The sequence below is a fragment of the Podarcis vaucheri genome (genome assembly GCF_965113315.1).
Source record: "Podarcis vaucheri genome assembly, chromosome: 12".
NCBI classification, from domain to species: Eukaryota; Metazoa; Chordata; class Lepidosauria; order Squamata; family Lacertidae; genus Podarcis; species Podarcis vaucheri.
The window spans coordinates 33,911,159-33,923,373 of record NC_138750.1 but is presented as its reverse complement, the minus strand read 5'-3'; the positions used below and the strand labels follow the sequence as shown (position 1 = coordinate 33,923,373).

Below are 12,215 nucleotides of genomic sequence, written 5' to 3'. Positions count from 1 at the left end.
CAAAAAGTCCCTTTGAGCATGGGCTCATCACTGACGCCAGCACACTGAAAGAAAAATGGGGTTAATAAAGGACTTAGGTGTTACTTTGTAAAAAAAGAGAAGAGAAGTAGATTTTGTTTTGCAGCAAAAGGGGGTGGGGGTGGAATCAAGACGACAGGAGAGGAAAAAAACACCCTCAGACTATTTACTTGTTTGAGAGGGTTGTTGTTTTTCCAGCCTTGAAGTTGATGGCAAAAGGCTTCTTGTTTTTCACAAAACTTTATTGTCTCAACAAGTCACCAGTCTGCACTGGTGCTTACCTAGGCCAGTCTACCAACAATGGCTTGTGAAGAACTGCCTACCCAGGATATCAGAGCAGGGTTTGACATTGGTTAGCAAACCACAGTTTATGCTACTAAATGTGTAGAACTGTTATACACCGTTTTGGTCATTGTTGTGCCTCAACAGGCTGCCACACCATGGACGCCGGAGCTTCTCTGCCTTGCTGCACTGTGAGAATAGGGGTAGGCTCATGAGGCTGAGCAGATGGAAGATGAAAGCGCACAAGTCACTTTAAACCATGGTTTGCCTATTGTACTCTGGATCTAGATCTAAGCTAAGGCTGGGCCTAAATCCCTTTCCTCCCACTTTAAGTACCCAACTCACAAGCCATTAAAGTCTCTGTGTGTTTTACATCTATTCTTTGAGTGGGTGGGCTGCAGTGCTATTAGTGGCCACCATTTTTATTTCCCAGATCTCACTCGGAGTGCTGGTCTATCAAGATTAAGTACACTCCTATTTCCATCAGCCCATGCCAACACTGGATGCTATGAGATATTGTTCAACAACATCTGGAGGACCACAGGCTCTCCATCCTTGACATAAGTGTTAGGGTGGAATTATGGATTTGTTTTAGGTTGAGTGATAAACTTCCACTCAACAAGCATGATCTGGCCTATCAAGTATTTTTTCCATGTCCCACCACCAGTGACCCAACATACTACAACCACAATGCTGAACAAATCACCTCTGCTTTACCCACTGCCATTGTGGACCAGAGGTCTCCAGAAACAGGAAGGAATGCTCTGGTATATTCTTATGTTTCCTGATCAAAGAAGACTGGAGAACTCTTTCCTGCTTCTGGAGCATTTTGATGCAGAGGGCAGGAGAGGCACTTTCTTCAGTGCTGCCACCAATGGTGAACTGGGTCACAGTGCCAGGCCGAACAATTTAAATCATTCCATGCCATTCTGAGGAACAGGAAAGGGGCTCTATGTATATATGCACACGTGTGAGTGTGCAGTGTGTGCATGTTGGTACACTTGGGTATATATGGATCTTCAGGAGATTGTGGAGTAGTCCAGCTCCCTTTCTGGCCACACCGACTTTTTCACCACTCAGATGCAGGTCATTAGAGGGCACTGTGGCATTTGGAATGGGGGGGGGGGAGTTATACCTGCAGTGTATTTCCATGTCCTATACAAAATGCTTTGAATGAACATTAGCTTTGTATATTATTGAAATGGTAAAATACAGTTGTACCTCAGTTTTTGAATGCAATCCATTCTGGAAGACCATCCAACTTTGGAAACGTTTGAAAACTGAGGCGCAAAGGGTGGCCTGCAAATTTAAAAGAGAAAATTGAAAAAACCCTCTGTGGAAGCCATCTAACTTCCAAAGCATGTTCGAAAAAGGAAGCATTTACTTCCAGGTTTTAGGCGTTTGAAAACTGAAATGTTTGACTTCCGATATGTTCGGAAACTGAGGTACCGCTGTACTTGCAAGGGTGAGCAGGCTCCAGGCTTGTGCGATCTATTTCATTTTTCCCATTTTTTTTTACAACAGCAATATCCATCAATTGAACTCTTGGTACTTGGTGAATACCTTTTTATCTTCAATGTTTCTGATTCTATGATAAATTTTAACAAAGTTTATCTCTGTTCTATCTTTTGTAACTGTACTGGACACCAATCAGATACTACAGTGATAAACATGTATAAACTGTTGAAATAAACAAATATGCAGGCCAAACTGCTTCCAAGTGATCACACACACCATATACAGTATTTAAAGCACATCAAACAAGCCTCAAAGAATTCTGGGAACTTTAATTTGTCAAGAGTGATGGGAGCTTTAGCTCTGTGAGTGGTAAATTACAGTTCCCAGAATTCTTTGGGGTTATGTGTGCTTTAAATGTTGTGCAAATCTGGATTAAAGCAATAGGAGGCCCTGTGCTAGGAGACCTTGGGAGGACCAAACTTATAACACCACGAGAAACATTGAAAGTAGAATGTTGCTGAAATTTTAGCATTGATAAAAAATATTGTTTTTAATTTTATAACCGTTAATAAGTTTACAGAAATATGGAATTAATGAAGACATCCACACAAAACAATCATAGGGGAATCTCATGTATCAGTTTTGAGCTCTTTTGGATGCAAACTTATCAATTATATCTTTAAAATCAGCAAGTCCCAGTTTATTGTTTTCTATGCTTAGATAGTAAACTCTGCTTTTTTCCCTTTTTCTTTTAATGGCAAGAGGCTAAGGACCCGCTAGATTACAAGGCTCTGGGATGCAACTTGATTAGTCCATATGTAAATCCAGCACTGGGACACGTGAGCAATGTGTGTATTACATTTCCATTGATAAGAAACAGACGTGTATTCAGATGAACAGAATCTCCACCTCGTGGGTGCAAACCTGGAGTGATGCCTTTTCAACGGATGTAATATTGTAAGCCGGGGGCCGTGTGTTCCTCTAAAATGTAAACGTCACATGAGAAAATACTCGTGCTCTTTCCAAGTGATGACACCCATAAGCCGTTTATAGAATTGTCCATGGTACGCCTGAAAAAAATAAAATTGCAAATACATTTTGCCGTTTAAAAAAAGAGGGGACTGCAGGATCCTCGGGGTTCTGGACAAGGAATGCGATAGACTAGAGAAAGAGGACAGCGAGAGCTAGACGGAAACCCGGCCGGGCCGCCTCCATAATAACCCCGCCAACCCTCGCCGTGCGATCCCCTCCGGCTTCCGCCGCACTGAACAGGAAAACCACGTCCCTGTGCCAGGAACCATAGCGCCGGCAAGCCCTTCGTTCCTCCCAACGCGCCTGCGCGGCCCTTTTTGCACATGCGCGGCTGCGCGCGCCCCCCCCCCAGCGGAAGCTCTCTGCTCCTTAGCGGCGGGTCGGTTCCTGCTTTTGGTTTCGGCCGGCGGGGAACTGCATCCGGGGCGAGGCTTCGCCTATTGTCTGGGTTACGGAGGCGGCCTGTGGGACGCCGCGCAGCCTCTCCCTCTCCAGCGCGGGGTTGCCGCCTAGAGGGGAGCCTGCCGGGCTCGGGGCTGAGGGCTGCCTCCTCATGTGCCCGCGAGCGGCTGCTCGGCTCCAGTGAGTAAGTCAAGGCGCCGGCGCCCGCGAGGGCTTCCTCCCTGCCCGCTTCCCTGCGCTGGGAACCTGCGGCCGCCGGCAGCGGGGCTTTTCCCTCAGCCGCTGTCGCCCTGTGCCCGGCGGCGGGCTTCGTCCAGGGGCTGCTGTGGGGCGCCCCTCCCTCCCTCCCAGGGCTTCATTTTGTGCTGGGGGGGGGGGTGGGCATAGACCATTCAAGGGAGCCTCCCCCGACCCAGCCCTGCTTTGCATTCCCACGACCCAGCTTTCTCTGCAAATTTAAACTCGCGTCGTGCCAGAGTTCTGAAGCCCCACATGGTTTTCGGTACTCTTCTCTTCTCCCCCACCAACAGCTGGTCACAAAAGAAACATGCATGCCTCTCTCTGTCCTTTTCTTTTTCTCCCCACAGTGGATCGCAGCTCGAAGAGGCGGCAGGTGAAGCCCTTGGCAGCTTCCCTGCTGGAAGTTTTAGATTATGACAGTTCAGATGACAGTGACTTTAAGGTTGGAGATGCTTCAGGTAAACGCCTTTTTTCTGCTTTTCCCGTTTTGACATACTTTTGTGTTGTAGGGTTCTTCCACTAGTTATGCTTTATTTAATTGCTCGTAAAAGTAAACTACCGTTACCTTTTGACTTCTGATCTGCTGAAAGGATGAGAACATCGGTTATGTATATATAGCACAAGTGTTTTTTTGTTTTTTGCTTTAGAAGTTAAAATTCTAATGTAGTTGAGTTTAGCAAGTGCTGAGGGGATACTGGGTGAATTGATGAGGGTGGCGCTGTGGTCTAAACCACATAGCCTTTTGGGCTTGCCGATCGGAAGGTCTGCAGTTCTAATCCATGTGACGGGGTTAGCTCCCATTGCTCTGTCCCAGCTCCTGCCAGCCTAGCAGTTTGAAAAGCATGCCAGTGCAAGTAGATAAATAAGTTCTGCTGCGGCGGGAAGGTAAACAGCGTTTCCATGCACTCTGGTTTCTGTCACAGTGTCCCGTTGCGCCGGAAGCGGTTTAGTCATGCTGGCCACATGACCCAGAAAGCTGTCTGTGGACAAATGCCGGCTCCCTCGGCCTGAAAGTGAGATGAGCACCACACCCCATAGTCGCCTTTGACTGGACTTAACCGTCCAGGGGTCCTTTGCCTTTTTTTTTACTGGGTGAATGACTAGCAGTGTAGCATGTAGCATGAGGCAGCAAGGTCTTGAGGGTTGGAAAGTTGGGAGAGGTTTGGGATTTATAAATAAAGAGATCTAGGCCCCTCCCTTCTTCCCTGCTGCAAGGTGGACAGCCTGAAATCTTGAGCTCTTTGGCATGTTCCTTCAGGTATTCTTTGCTCCACATAACTGCAGTATCCCATGTGTCATTTTCTACCTTGATCCCCTCTCCCTGATTTGGGGTAGTGAAACTGGCTATCCAGATGTTTTTGGACTCCAATAATCTCATCATTAGCCATGTGGATTGGAGCTGATGAGAGTTGGAGTCCCAACAACATCTGCACATTCCCCACCACTGCTGTGAACACAATAGTTTGCTGCCCTGTTCCTCCCCCCCACCCCGTATCTGTAAGTCAATATGATTCTGACCCAGATCTGTTTCAGCCAGCTTTCCAACAGTACAGTCATGCAAGCCACTTTCCCCTCTCTCTTCTAGTCTTCCAATTATATGATTTCCAAAATCTTTAGTTTTTTCTTGCCCAACACCTATCCATATACTTATTGACACATTGCTAACCTTCAGGAAGTCCTGTGATCAGTGCAATGACTGACTACTGCTGGGGATAAGAAACAGTGATTCTTCCATGATGGGGATGGGGCCTAGAGCTGTGTATTTGGTTATTCTGAATTCAGCAAAGAGTTGGATGCGACACATCAACTTCTGGTTGAATAGTTACAAATTCCAGTTAAACAATTGGAGAGTTTTTGCATGTAAGAAGGATGTACATTTCAGAATATCTAGGAGGATTCCTTCTGTCTTTCAGACTAGCTTAGCTTTATGCAGTCTTGGTGGCGCTTTCATTGTCTCAGAACTATGCACTGAAAGTAAGGGCAGCTTTGGCTATGCATGTACTATGTCAGATTTTGCTTTTTCACCCATGCTTCACTCATTCTGCTACACACACAAAGGTACACACACTAATTACAATAGAGGAAGGACATTTTTTTTTAAAAAAAAAAACCCTTGTGGTTCAAATAGAAGACTTCTTTAAAGCTTAATTGCTTTACAAGTGGTTCCAGTGCTTAACTGCTGGAAAGGCATTACCTCACCACTTATTGGTTGATGAGTGGAGCTAGCATGCCTTGCTCCAGCAAAAAAAGAATCAGGAACTCGCTGTAAGCTCCTGGTTGTTCCTTTGAAGCCACATCAGTATGTACTGCACACATGACATTGCATAAGACATCAGGTGCAGTTTGGGTGAAATGGGTAAAATGACTTCATGGGCCAGATTGAGATCCATGGCAGGCCAACTTTGGCCTGCAGGCTGGACATTCACCATCTTTGCTCTGAAAGCCATTGCAGCAATTGATCTGAGGTTGTTATAAGTGAACAGTCAGATTTATCACTTACTTAAATAGCTCCACGTGGTTACCAGCTTTGCCTGTGCAACCAGGTGTTGGCTTGGGGCAATGTCTCATGAAGAGAAGTCTGCTTCGGCCACACTGCCACTTCAAAACCATGTGAATATGCATTTATAAGCAGGTTTGTGATGATGAGGTAGACCACTTCAAAGTGCATACCGTGGGAGATGCAGTCCTTATTTCTTCCTCACCCACTGGGGTGTTTTTAAGTATTCACATTGTGATAGGTATACATCTACATTCACTTGTTTCAGAGCATCAAGCAAAACCTCTTTGAAGATGTGCACATGCCTAAATTATTATATAAATGCCATATTATCACATTTACATGTGGATTTGAATTTTGAATTTCAGTATGGAAGGTGGTCTTGCAAGTCGCTATCAATTTGATCTACTTTTCTGAAGCAGATAATATAATATTTAATAATATATAGTTGTACCATTGAAGTTGAACGGAATCTGTTCTGGGAGTCTGTTCGACTTCCAAAACTTTCGAAAACCAAATCACTGCTTCTCATTGGCTACAGGAAGCTCCTGCAGCCAATCAGAAGCCGCGGAAGCCCCATCGGACGTTCGAGTTCCAAAAGAACGTTCGCAAACCAGAACAATCACTTCCGGGTTTGCGGCGGTCGGGAGCTAAAACATCCAAGTTCAAGGGAGTTTGGGATCCAAGGTACGACTGTAATACAATACCTTATATAATATGTATAGAAATAATTCAAGTTTGATGTCTCTTATCTCTAAAATTTTGCAAGCTTGCAAAATTTGGTTGGTTGGTTAAATGCAGTTCCTTGAGTACCTCTTTTATATATTTTTATTTGCAATATTTTAAATAAAGTGAGTGAAAGCATTGCTTTTTGTCTCCATAGTTGTCTGAGAATAATTGAATTGTCATGTTAGTGTATAGAGATGATGGATGTTAAAGTTTGCAGCTTTTGTTGCATAAGAATGTTGAAGTTCAGTCACATTTTAATTCTTCAAAACTTTGAATGAAAAATGCTGAATCTTACAGCTTTGTGACAATTTTGCTTATAACTGATGACACAAAGCCTTGATTTGTATTTTACTGGAGTCTTGAATTGAGACTGATAACAATAAATAGCAGTATTTGTATCACAATAAATAATAATACTTGCAACTGGTTTACTTTGCAATACAGGTTTACCTGAGTTTATTTTAGAGGTTGTCCCTAAATTAGATTTCCTGGCTCTTTCAGAATCACTCTTTGTTTACTGTCCTCAAGTCATCTTTATATGACTATTGTGAGGAAACTGTACATTATGGCCCTTTGAATATTAGAGATAACAACCAAGATGTAAGTGAGATAAATGAAAAACCCAAGATTTTACAAGCCCTTTTTTTTCTTTCTTTTTGCCATCTTCCATTGAAACTCTGATTTATCCCTTACAGTGCTAAGCCATGGTTTGTTTTAACCATGTTTTTTCAGAAATCTATAGCTTTCTCACAGCCATGGTTTGTTCCTCCAAAGCTTGGTTTGTTTTCCTGCTGCTCTTGACTATGTACCATCCAAGACGCTCACCAAACAAACTGTTGTTAAGCAGTATTGTTGGAATCATACATATGCGAAACCGTAGTAAGCCAGCAACAAACCATGACTTCATATCATTGCTTGCTGCCAGAATGTTTAGCCTGCTGAGCTCAGTTCAAACAAAACACACTTTTTCCAGCTTAGTGGTTCTCAAACTTTAGGGTTAGCACCCTGGTTTCATAAGCACATCCCCAGTGCCCCATAACCTACCCTATAAAAGGCATCATTCAGAATAGTGATTTGCACGTACCACTAATGAAGATAATACTGTAGCACAATAAAATTCAAAACAATAATAGTTAACTCCACTATTATTCAAAATGCAATTAAAACTATTTAGTTTAATTATCTCAACAAAATTGATGAACTTAATCCAGTGATTCCTGCTTTTCAGAGTCTCATAGTCGTTTACACCTCCAGCCCCTCATGATGACCCTAAGTAATCCCACTGGGGGCAGTAAGCCAACTGCTCTAGCTAAGTGTTTTGCTTTGCTTTGCTTTTAATGCTAGCATAGCACAAATAGGCCATGAACCTCTTTTTTCATTTCAGTATCTTGAAATAGGCTTTCTACAACCAGGGGTATACAAATTCTAAAATTACTGGTAACTGATATCTGTAAGGATTTTTGCTACATACTGTACAGACAGCTGGTCTCTAACCCAGTCATTCTCATGTGCACATCTTCCTACAGGCACAGCATTTTCCATATTTTTTGCACCATAACACTCACTTTTTTTCCTCCTTAAAAGTAAGGGGAAATGTCTGTGCGTGTTATGGAGGGAATGCCTACGGGTGGCATGCCTACGGATTTTCCTCCTCTAAAAACTACATGCGTGTTATGGTCGAGTGCGTGTTATAGAGCGAAAAATACGGTAGTATATTTTGAAGAGAGGCTAACTTTGTTTAAAATCTGTTATTTGTAAGTCTTGCCTAGTGACAGGCAAATTAGGTTGGTAAATTTGTTGACAGAGTTAACATCTTGGGTTCTGATCCTCAGTTGCTTTGCAGGTTAGAAATGTTTTGTACATATCATCCAGTTTAGTTTGCATACCCAGTTTAGTTTTTTCTTCCCCACAATTTACATGAAAATATGGTAGTTGCAGTTAAAAAAACCTAATCCCCCCCTTGAATTACTTTTTATTAGGTTTTATAAACAAGGATCATAGGAATAATCAATGATACAAATAAATAGACCAAGTCATCTCATGTCATTTGTGTATTACAAAAAGCATAATAAATTTGCAGCAATATCTGCAACATATGAAACCCCTAAAATGTTTTAATAGCACAAATATGTACAGACATTTATTTAAGCAATAAAATATTTGTTAGTGTCAATAAGCAAGTAAAGCCAAGATGTAATAGATGACTTGTTTGTCAAGTTATATATTCATTATTATATGAATGAAATATATTTCTGTATTTTTTGTCATTGAAATATTCAAGACACTTTTTACCATCACTTTTTATTTTTGAGTTGACATTTTTGCTTAAACAAAATGTCTCTTTTTACTTGTTAATACAGTAATAAGATAAATTACACAATACTGTGGCTGCTTGGACAGGTGGTGTTTGGTCAGATTGAATTGACTGCATAAATGGTAGTTGTCTTACTAGCTAGACATTATTTATCAACATTGAGTTATGTGTCTGTGCAAGACGGTGGGGCAGGGGTGAGGGATCTTCATATTGTGCTGAGCTTTGGACCATGCAGAAACAGTGCTGCTTCTGTCTTCTCCAAAGTGACGTGAGAACTTTTCCCATTCCTGCAGGATATATTCAAATGGACAACTTAGTATGTGATCCAGACACTGGAAGTGATACTCATGACTTCTCAGCTACTACGGTCACAAAATTTGCTTATATGAACCTGCAGCTCTATTTTTGGAGGTATCAGGTCACATGTTAGGTTCTTCACACAAATGAAGATTATTGTGATTAGGTTCTGCCACACCTGCAACTGACCTAACCAAAGAAGTGCTGAAACTAAATCTATTCATGTATGCTGTTGGTAATTTGTCAAAGATGATTTGCATATGCTCCTGGTGATTCTGAGCAAACTTGGGCAAATAGGGCACAGCAAGGTGTTAAAAGTAGTCATTTCAATGTTTATTTTTATTCTGGATTTTGTTCCAAAAGGGCTCCCAAAGCATTGTTATTTCTGAAGTATAGTTGAATGTGTTCTTTACTATGAGTTTTACACTTAAACACACTAATGTCATATTTCTGCTGTTGGCTAAAACATGGCAGTGTGGAAGAAATTCTTGATTGGACCATTTTTGTATTTCCAAAAGTCTTAATTGAGTTAAGAAGAACTGGTGCTCCTTGCATTGATGTGTAGCTGCTTATGATGATAGATTGCATTTTATGGGGACACAATACAATCTTATTTGTGAGTAGGATGGCATGTAAAGTAAAATGGTGAGCAATGAATAATTATACCAGTACTCTCTATAGAATAATTTTGAATGAATGAATGAATAATTTTTCATATACTAGTAGATTTGGAGTTATAAATACCTGTAGTGTTTCCCCCCCACAAAGGTAACGTATTGACTGATCATAATTCTACTTGCACCAGGTATCAAAAGTTGCATTGTTAAGGTTGCAGGCGAGTAATAGTTTTCATTGATACGATTTCATATTTGTGAAGTGCTGGTAGTTTCTTTTAACTTTAGGTTTCCTTTAATTATTGTATTATTATCACATAACTGTATTGTTATAATCAAAGAGTATTATAAAATGACAGCTAGTATTTCGTATTGTACTGAATTATGATGTTTAACCAAAAAAACCCCCAAAACAAAACCATTCTACATTTCAAAATCAAGCACCCCAACAACATTTTGATGCCCCAGTGCTAGAACTGGAAAACATTTCAAATCGCTTGGTGCAGACATTGAATTTTAGTCATGCAAAGCTATAAAAAAATAGCCATTTTTTAAAAACCACAAATTGTGAAATAACTACATTGTGGGCACAATTCTGTGTGAAACTGTGTACTCACTTTCTTTAAATCAGCTACTCAGTTTAGTGTAACATGCTTTCATGAAGCAGTTTGGGTGCAGAGCTGAATATATAAAAAAGCTTTCCTTCCTATTCATATTATGCAGGGCAATAGAGACAGAGCTTCTTGCTGTTCTACAAAATACAAATCATTCTTCATCAGTAGGTTTGAAATACTAAAAAAGCTAATTCAATTGGAGAGAAAAAATTGAGCCAGATGAAGAATAGGCTATTAAGAATATTTAAATTGACTAAGTTGGTTGCCTCAAGCCTTTAAAAAAAAAACACTTCTTTTTTGGTTCATTTTGCTTTGGAACTCTTTTTTTAAATTTTCATATGCTCAACAGATTCTGAAGGCAGTGGACATGGCAGTGAAGATGGATCAAAGGATAGCGGCGAAGGTTCCTGTAGTGATTCAGAAGAACATATATTGGAGGAAGAGCTGGCAGAAGAAGAAAAAGTAGAGGAAGAACAACCTAAAAGCTCAGGTGGAGAAGAGCTGCCCATAACAGAGAAAGAGGTGATTAAAACTGAGAAAGAGGAAGAGGAGGAGGAGGAGGATGTGGATGGAGAAGAGAAGTCTAGAAAGAAAAAAGAGAAAGAGAAACCCTCAGAAGCGGATGCTGGCATTGATGAGCAGACAAATGAACCCAAAAAATGGAATTTGCGAAGAAACCGCCCTCTGCTAGATTTTGTTTCCATGGAGGAGCTGAATGACATAGATGACTATGACAGTGAAGATGACAATGACTGGCGTCCAACTGCTGGGAAGAGGAAGGGGAAAAACACACTACGTAAAGAGGGAAGTGATGCAGATAACGAGGATGATGAAGATGATGGCAGCGGGAGTGAGGAGGATGACAATGAAGAGGAAGGCAATGAGGAAGAGGAGGAGGAGGAGGAGAACAGCAGTGCTGCTAGTGATGGCGGATCCAAGAAGAAAAAAGCGAAAGCTCTTAGCAGAAATAGTGCTGATGAGGAGGAGCTGACAAATGATAGCCTGGCCCTTTCACAAAGCAAGAGCAATGAGGTAGAACAGCCAACTTTCTATGATACCTCTGATGAAAAATGGAAATACTCTGCAGTGTAATTGTTTTGAAATTGCTCCCTAAAGCTAGGTGATGTTACCAGACAGTGATTGCATTAATGAGCTGCAGAGTTGTCCTTAATGCTCATTAAGATAAATGTGCATCAGCCTTATGTCTGAATCCAACACCCTTTGAAGACCAGTGGGAATCTTCCATTGGCTTCAATGAAATTTGGATTTTAGGCTGTATTAAAGAAACTCTTACAATAAATTAATGTTAGGTAAGAGTCTGCACCACACTGCACACACATTTGGGATGTATTGCAGTAAATAATGCATACCAGTGTTAATTAAAGATTAAGGGAGTATGATTTTGTAGGCTAAGCCTGTGACTATTGCTGGAGACAGTGCCTTCAGGTTTAGTTAGGGGTTTCTTATGCATAATTGAAATGACGTGTTCTGGTATGTACTCTTAAAAGCTGTGAATGAACACAAGTAAAATTAAGAGGGGCTTAAGTGCAATCCCATGCAGGTCCGCACAGAAGTAAGTAGCACTGGAAACACCGGTTGCAATTCTATACACATACTCAGGAGTAATCTCCTTTGAACACAGGAATTGCTTCTGAAAGGACCTACATGCGTAGGATTGCACTATAAAGGCATTATAGAGATGTTCTTTGATTTTTGGC

General features: G+C 41.3%; 1 protein-coding gene across 9 annotated transcripts in view; it reads left to right on the top strand.

The window, feature by feature from the left end:
* Window positions 1–3,098: 3,098 nt before the first annotated feature.
* Window positions 3,099–12,215, top strand: part of PHF14 (PHD finger protein 14) — a 136,239-nt gene continuing 127,122 nt past the window's right edge. For 8 of the 9 annotated variants that reach the window (XM_082193898.1, XM_082193894.1, XM_082193895.1 and 5 more), the window contains exons 1-3: window positions 3,099–3,372; window positions 3,780–3,890; window positions 10,847–11,529. In XM_082193898.1, the coding sequence (XP_082050024.1) occupies window positions 3,114–3,372; window positions 3,780–3,890; window positions 10,847–11,529 (1,053 nt within the window). In that variant the 5' untranslated portion in view covers window positions 3,099–3,113. Of the gene's footprint in view, window positions 3,377–3,779; window positions 3,891–10,846; window positions 11,530–12,215 lie in introns of all 9 variants that reach the window. The other variant, XM_082193900.1, reaches the window with a different exon arrangement.